The sequence below is a fragment of the Olea europaea genome, chromosome 4, assembly GCF_002742605.1.
Source record: "Olea europaea var. sylvestris chromosome 4, O_europaea_v1, whole genome shotgun sequence".
Classification (NCBI taxonomy): Eukaryota; Viridiplantae; Streptophyta; class Magnoliopsida; order Lamiales; family Oleaceae; genus Olea; species Olea europaea.
Genome location: NC_036240.1, coordinates 7,100,493 through 7,108,934, shown reverse-complemented (window position 1 = coordinate 7,108,934; position 8,442 = coordinate 7,100,493). Strand labels below are relative to the sequence as shown.

Sequence of the window (8,442 nt, the reverse complement as noted above, 5' to 3'; positions counted from 1 at the left end):
GCTGCTCTAGCAGCTCGTATACCTTCTGAACGAATTATCTCCTGAACAACAAAGTGCAGAAGTGTTGTTTTCCCATCTTTTCCTTTCACATCAGCCAACTTCAGAAGTGTATCGAGCTTAAATGCTTGTGCACCACCGCGATATGTTCCATCATTCATGCGGTTTCCCGTTTTCAGGACAGCCTCGAGGAGTTTGAGAAACAGCCTGCTTTTCCGCAGTTCTGTGCAAGCAACCTGCAATATGTGATGCGGACATTCTAGTGCACTATTTTGGAGACATTAATGAAACTATAGATTTAAGGCTAATGCTGCCCCTGTAAGTAATGAAATATGCATCAGACAGTTTGAACATATGACAAATCATTTAGTGCATGTCTGGCACTCAATATCGAATAGGACTGGTCACTATAAAAAGATTACGTTCTTCCTTGAAACTATCCAATTCTCCTTACTAAACATGCTATTAAGATGAAATATATAGCATAAATTGCTGCAATAAAGGCGAAATTGATTACCTAATCTCTTGTATGCAATGGGAAAATACTCTTTTCCCTTAAACTCCATCAGAAAAAATACATTCTTTAATCTTTACTGTCAGCTGTCTTCCCACATTATCATGTGGAATTAAAACAAGGTAAAGGGAAATGGGCCATCGAACAATAAATTTATTTTTAGTTTCTTGTATATTTGTTAGTAATTCTTCGCGCTGATCGTGGGGACAGCTTAACCCATTGTTTTTAATGCCATAAATCTATTTGACATGATTTACATGAAAATATTTTTATTTTTTAATCAGAGTGGGCATGTTTGAAATGAAATCAAGTAATATATCCAAATAATTGTATGAATTTTTCTACCTATAATTTATTGGCATTTAACAGCACCAGTATCTCACCTCTAATACCTGGAAGGACTCTTTTATTGTTGATGTCTCCTCTTGAAGAGTGCACATTAAAAGCAATGTTTCTAGCCTCCTAAAGGCAAATGGAATTTCGACCAAGACTTTAAGGAAGCGGTCTGCAGGTCCAAGGTGAGAAAGCTCGCCGCTGTATAGTCTCAGCTTTAGTTCTTCTTCTGATGTTGGTGCCATCTTTAATAAATTTTGAATAAGTTCTGTGGGAAGTTCATTACCTGATACAGTTGAAGGTTAGCTACTTATATATATATATAAAGAAAAAATGAAAAAGAAAGAAAGAAATGATGATGAAGGAAAAAGTAAAATTATAACACACAACATAACCATCGACGTACTAATGCCTTGTTATTTCTTGGGGAATTTTCAGCATTGATTCTCAACATCCAAATCCATGTTAAATTTTCGTGTGACCCTCTTGAAAACATACCAAATTTCAAATTTCTGAGCACCAGCCCAAGTTGGAAAACAAAATTCAACTTTGTACAGTTGGGTCTACGAGGGTCACGAGACAATTTAATAGAGATCTGAATCATTTCCATTGTAAAGGATATGTTATATAAATAATGAAAGTTTGAGGATCAACTCGCTATTATCTGAGACGTCTTGAGATGAGTTTGAATGTGCATATCATTTAGTTATTTTTTTTTTTTTTTGCATTTTCTTTTATAAATTATGTGGGCAATCTTGGAATCTAAACTACAAATTGTTACACTTTTTGGTGGAGGCATTTTTCAGTGAGAAATCCAGAAGGGAAAATATATCAAACAACGAAGGACAGGAGGAGTTCTTATCTCACCATCATTCTCTTCAGGTTTTCACAGTGAACCAATGAAAAAATTAGTTATTGCAGTAATGAATACCAATCAAAGCTTAAGATGAAGAAAGCACAGAAGGAAAAACTATATCCTAAACGAAATTGCAGTAATGAATACCAATCAAAGCTTAAGATGAAGAAAGCACAGAACGAAAAACTATATCCTAAACGAAATGCAGAGTTCTAGCATATCTAACTCAGCTATCAATCTAGCATAAACACACAGCTTTTCTTTTTCTTTTTCTTTCAAGGGAAGAGATAATTAACTGTAGTTATAGTTGACGTCTTGAAGTTCAATGCTAGAATGAATACTTTTTGTTTTTATTTTTCCATCGAAATCATCGTCATACCAACCCATTTTAACAGTGTTCATTTTAGCAAAAGCCTTAAGCAGAACATTTGATCAATTTTTCTATCAAATGGGGTTTCATTTTTATTAGACACCGAATTAGCTCACTTGATTGAAGCAAATTAACTTTTCCCTTTTTAGCCATCAACTAATTCAAAACTTGTGGCAAAATTCAGAAAGGACCAGAGAAACAAGATTACCTTCTTGAAGTGCATCAGAAATTTCTTCCGTGGTCACATTTAAAGCTTTGAGAAAAATGGAGAGATTCTGTGACTTCTTTTGATCAATTATTTGAATGTGTTGAGGAAGAGAATCTTGAAATGAAGACCCTTTCTTGCCCTTACTTTCATTTTTCGCAGCGGGATCATATCCAAATAGATTCTCTATCATCTCCTCATTAAACCTATACATAGTTTATCCCATGTCTCTCAGACAGAGCTTGACAAATCAGTATGAACTAGTTTATGAGCAGAATCAACAATGAGGGAAAGAATAAACCTACTGGAATGACCCAGCTCTGATCTGATCCCAAACCATTGCATTATCAGGGTTGGCCGATACCTTGTCCCAGAAAAATGGCTTCAGCTTGGTCTTGGAAGCAGCGCCATATCCCCAGTCACTTGAGGTAGAAGTAGACTCATGATTTGGTCCAAGAGGTGAACGTCGAGGTGGTTTCAAGCCTACGGGAGGTGGCCGAGGTGGAGGGACACTGCCTGGAGGTGGTGGCGGACGAGGACCAGTTTTCGTGCCAGAGGTTATAGGAGGTGGAAGAGGTGCTCCAGGAGGTGGAAGATTACCATTAACCGTAGGATTTATAGGTGGTGCTGGTGGGGGTGGGGGAGGTGCTGTGTTGCCTAGAGGTGGTTTTGGAGGATTTGTCCTTCCAGGGGGTGGCTTGAGAGGAGGACAACCAGGTTTACCTAACATTCCAGACGGCATTTGCACGAAATCTTTCCTTGAGTTGATGCCAGATCCAGCAGTGGTACCAACTGATATCTTAATCTCTGAATCCGCATAAAACTTGCCATTACTCTTACTCCGGTTCAGTGAACCATGAAATAACTGATTACCTTGCTGGTCTTCTTTCATTAAAGTAGCTAGATCAAATGACTTCCGTGACGAGGCTGAAGATAGGAATTTAAGAAAAAATTAGAACTTGAAGATGCAATATATACTCTTATAGAATGTTTGGTGAGGTAGATTAGGTAATACTCGACAATATTAAGAAAGATAAAAGATCTACAAAATTGTCATTGTATTATCCAGTCTAGTCTCATATTGCATACTAAGCACGCACTTGAGATGAAATCATATGTGGGGAAGTAACAATTTTACCAATAGAATAGTCACTTAAGCTTAAGCAGAGAAGTGGCTTCTCATCGTTTCTTCCTCGTCGATTGCCAGTCCTGCAACACCTGCAACAGCAGAAACATGACAGTGCAGCAACAAGTGACACTGCAGCAATTGCAACAGCGGCAATAACAGTTCTCTTGTTGCTCTCTTTCTTGCTCGACTGCTTTTTTGAAGCAGATTTTTTACTTCTAGACGAATGTGTGCTAGTTTTAATCTGTAAGCTTGAATCATTCAAGTCAGGAAGGAAAAATGGAAGCCATGGGGGATTAGTAGGAAATGGAGCATTAGAAGCAGCTGGAATCAATGTAGCTTGACTAGGTGGTGAAACTGTAGGGGCTGGTGATGGTGCTTCTCCAATTCTCTGAATTAGTTCACGTCGACTAGAAGAATCAGGATTGGCAAATAAAAACCCCAAATACCTAGTGTACCAACTTTTAAAGCCTTTCTCTTCCCCACAAACAGGAAGCATGAGATTTCTTTCCCTTAAACAATCTAGAAGGATTTTCTTAACCTGAGGGTGCAAGCAATTGGCAGCTTTATGTATATCTGCTTTGCCTGATAATCTATCCTTTGGAAGTTTCTTGCTGTCACCCAATCTCTCTTCTGAGGCATATGATTCAAGATCTTCTAAAGCTTTCTTGGCATGTATCAACTCAAGCCTACAGTTTAACCATAAAAATTCAGCCTGCAACAAAAGATATTCATTTAGTTTTGCATATGAACACAACGGGTTTTGTAATTCCAGTCAAGCTTATCTCTAAAACTTAAGCCTGGGACAGCCAAAAGGTCCACTAGAGAAGACACCACGTGAATGTTAAACTTCTCTTTTCCACAGAATCATTTTATTATTCAATTAACTGCCAACTTTATTATACCTAAAAATGAGAAAGGTTTCTAGAGCATGGAGTTGTCAATAGCAGCCATAGAGACAGAAAAAGCTTCTTCGTTATTTTAATAAACTGCGACTAGAGAGCTATCAGTTTCCAATCAATATATGGTAATACAAGAGAAGTTATCAAGTCCAAAATATGGAAACATGCTTGGAGGGATAATAAAAATTGTCTGGTCAAAGTTTTTACTTCTGAAAAAAATTTAAAAGGTTAATAGTTTACTCTCATGAAATTCAGGTCTAGTTATAATCGTCACATCTATGATAACTTTCCCATTTTGAGCAGAAAACTTCACTTGCCCAGAGACAATGTATTTACTGTAGCCCAACTCCACCTCCTTAATAACATACAGATTGTTCAAAATGAAACAAAAGAAATTTTGAAAACAATAGAAGATAAACAAACAAAACCTTGTTCTCAATAAACTTTGGGTCAGCGATATCAACGGTGTTTGATGCATCAGCAAATCTACCAAATGATCAAATAAAATTTAGCATTCTTCAGCCACCTAAGTTGTCTGATCCTTATATTTATCCTGGGTGTCACTTCCACACATTTCTCACATTTAACTTTATGGAAACACAAAAATCCTTATTTCCACTAAGTTTCCATTATGGGCATTTTGTACTCAAGGACTCAATACTCGGTTCCATAAAACAAATTCGGTCCAGCTGCAACAAGTTGGTTTTAAGAACACAGTCACTCAAAGATAAATTGACATTACGTTAAACAAAATTCCCCAAATTGATAACCCATCAAATGTTGGATTTAACAAATTTTATCTAAAATGGCCATCACCTAACACAGCCATTCACTACGCTTCTCCGGAATAAAATCTAAGAGACAGGTATCGGGGAGGTAAGAATAGAGAAGTATTGAGCACCAAAGTCCTGTTATTATTATGAATAACCAGCTTGAGTAATTCATGCTGGAACTACAACAACAGTAAGCATTCCCTCCCAACTCTAATGTTGATCAACTTGCCCCATGGCATCATTTTATTTATTATTATTATGATTATTATTTATTTATTTATTTATTTATTTATTTATTATTATTATTATTATTATTATTATTATTATTATTATTATTATTATTTTTGTAATGGAAACAAACTCCATCTTGCAATGGAAACAAACTCCATCACCAATAGCAGTAAATTCTATCACTTTAATTGACAATTTTCATGTAAAACAAAACCAAAAAAATACCAAAAAACACTTTTATTTAAACATTTTTCAATGAAAAATTATACTAATCAAACACAATAATTGACAATTATCAATAAAATAATTTCTAGACAATTCAATTCTCTGAAATTCATTTTCTTTCCACCTAAATTTTATCTTTGCAATCAAACTGACCCTAAGTGCAAGCTTTTGTAGCTGAAAATGAAAAAATTATCACCGTTGAATGGAAAGACATGTGGCCTCATCCTCATGGTCGAGGTGTCTCATGCTAGGTGTCACTCCATCAACCATAGGATGATTGACATTTAATATTTCTGAAAAGTAGCTACTATAGAGTCTAGATCTAACATCTGAAAAGTATATTGACAAGTTGATCGTTTAGGTGACTACTGTAGAAATGTCACAACAATCAATCATAAAAATATCTCGTACGAAAGATCTCTTGAAATAGGTAAAGTGTGAAATATGTTCTATCAATAAAGATGCAAATGTCCTCGGATCACTTTTGCAACAAATTTTTTTTTTTTTTTTTGATAACCCAGGTGTCCCAGCTTAGCCGGACTAAATCCTGGACCTCTAGCCCCCGGCCCCTCACTTTTGCAACAATTTATAGTATTTTGGCTAGGCCATGGAGGGTTAGCTTCTACATGACAACTCGGAGAAGGTGATGCCAATGGCGGATACAAACATTTTGAGTTAGATGAACACAATTAAACTTACAAAAAAGTTGAAAAAACTGATATTAATAATTTTCTCATAGCCTTGCTACGGTGACAAAGTCAATAAATGAATTAAAAATAGGGGGACACGTGTCAACACATAATTGACCAGTTTAAAAATTTGCAAGTCAATGACAAAGCAAAAAATGAAATTGGTGTCTATAACTTGCCACAATTTTTTTATCCTTTCCGTTTTTTTTTGGGTTCTTTTTTCGAGTTTTTATAGCGTATCCCATGTGATGGTGCTAAAATATTGGGCTTACATTTGCTCGAACATTAGATAATGATAACGGGTCTATACTATTTGATTCTCAATATAAGCACAACGCATCACTCAAGTATTAAATAAGCACAAAATTAGCACTAATCTAAAAAACTCCTGCCATCAACTTAATGACCCCCAAACTATTATTTCAAGTGGTTAATGACTTGTGTTATGCGATATGGTATTAGTTTTTGATAACCTACGTCCAAATCTCAATCGACCTATTATATCAAGGTAATTAACACACAATTTTATGATAACTAACACGACTATTGTACTCAAACTTATATCACGATTTCACATTCACAAGTATAAAACTAATCAAAGCAACACAGCCTAATCACAATTTAAAAGTTATAAGCAATTCTAATAGTATCATCATTAGTCGTCAAGACTACCTAACTGATACAAACGCAAATAAACAAACAAAAACGTTACTGGAGTTTTTCAAAATTTCAGTTTTTAGATATATCTGAAAGAGATAAAATTTTTAACACACAACAATTTCAAATCACACAAACGTGTTAAATTATACTAAGAAACAAATAAGAGAACATCTCGATATTTTTACTCCAAACCTAATGTATGATATCAATATATGCATATAAATATCAAAATAAAATGAAGAACATAAAAGATGGATATAGAAACTTGGCGAGGGTGGTGTTGTACTGATTCTTGTGCTCTGTATTGTAGAAACGATGAATCCCACTATCATCAATGCCAACGCGATAGTCTGATGGTTCATCAATAGTGATAGTAAAAAAAAACCCGCTCCACCCCGAACGGGTTGGTGGGGCAAGGCAGGGCAGGGTAGGGCGCCCTACCTTGCCCCTCCCCGAACCCGCCCCCTGAAGGAAAAAAAAAAGATTAAAAATAATTTCATTTCTAGACAATTTATGCTGTTAAAAACTCATTTTGAGTTTGTATTTTATTTTCTAATAATAACATAACTCAAAATTTTGAAAATGTAAAAATAAAAATAAAAAAATAAACGGGCAAAAAGTTGCCCCGCCCCCGCCCCAAACCCCCCTTTTGCCATCCCTATTCATCAGTAGCTTTTCCCTTTTTCCTGGTCCGTCATATAATGCACTCTCCAAGTTGGTGCCATTGTACTTACAAATAAATGGAAAAAGTAAAATTAGAGGTATATTCATACCATTCGATAGTTACATACTAGCCCAAAATAGAAGTGAAAATGTGTGAACGAATGGGGAAGGGAAAGAGGACGAACCTTGGACGAAGTCACGAGCGAATTTATGTGGTGTGCTCGATGTATGCAAAATCGAATGCAAGCACATTGCTTTTATACATTTCGAACTCTTAAAAAGTTAGATCTATGTAATTCTAATCAAAGAACAAATTACACAATTCGTAATTCTTTTTCGTAGCAATAATATATTTGTATTCGACGTATGATTTAAATTATTTTGATATAAGTGAAAGCAAGCTTTGGCCCCATACAATTTGAGACAGCATCAAACATTATAATCAGGAAAAGATAATTGGCACGGAGGAAATACATTTTTAAATCTGTTTTTCATCGCGACACATACATGTGATAGTGGAGAAACCTAACCATACACGGTAAGAAGGCTAAAGAATATTTGACACAATGTATAATAAAATTGAAATTGGGAAAACGAAATTCACATTCATAGGGGACAAAAATAAAAATATATTTAATAAAATGTAAAACAAGTTGCATATGTTCTACTCATCTTCACTTAAAATAGCATCATTTCGAAATTGATAACAAAAAATAATTATCTCGTTTATGTCAAGTCAATTTTAAAAACTGATTTTTAGATGCGATGATTCAATAAAACATATCTACATTAATAATAAAATTTAAACTTCATGGGTCCATACTTTTAGAGAACGTTTGGCATTATTTTTATTTTTATTTTTGTTTCTTGTAGAAGGGTTTTTGAAGGAAATTACCTT

General features: G+C 35.1%; 1 protein-coding gene across 1 annotated transcript in view; it reads right to left on the bottom strand.

The window, feature by feature from the left end:
- LOC111392968 overlaps positions 1 to 8,442 on the bottom strand; it is a 47,308-nt gene that overhangs the window by 4,849 nt on the left and 34,017 nt on the right. Inside the window, exons 14-24 of the mRNA XM_023018379.1 lie at positions 7,524 to 7,610; positions 7,147 to 7,346; positions 5,125 to 5,255; positions 4,965 to 4,992; positions 4,732 to 4,789; positions 4,590 to 4,658; positions 3,414 to 4,116; positions 2,581 to 3,202; positions 2,279 to 2,481; positions 895 to 1,130; positions 3 to 233 (exon numbers count right to left, since the gene is read on the bottom strand). Coding sequence (XP_022874147.1) covers positions 3 to 233; positions 895 to 1,130; positions 2,279 to 2,481; positions 2,581 to 3,202; positions 3,414 to 4,116; positions 4,590 to 4,658; positions 4,732 to 4,789; positions 4,965 to 4,992; positions 5,125 to 5,255; positions 7,147 to 7,346; positions 7,524 to 7,610 — 2,568 coding nt within the window. The remainder of the gene's footprint in view (positions 1 to 2; positions 234 to 894; positions 1,131 to 2,278; positions 2,482 to 2,580; positions 3,203 to 3,413; positions 4,117 to 4,589; positions 4,659 to 4,731; positions 4,790 to 4,964; positions 4,993 to 5,124; positions 5,256 to 7,146; positions 7,347 to 7,523; positions 7,611 to 8,442) is intronic.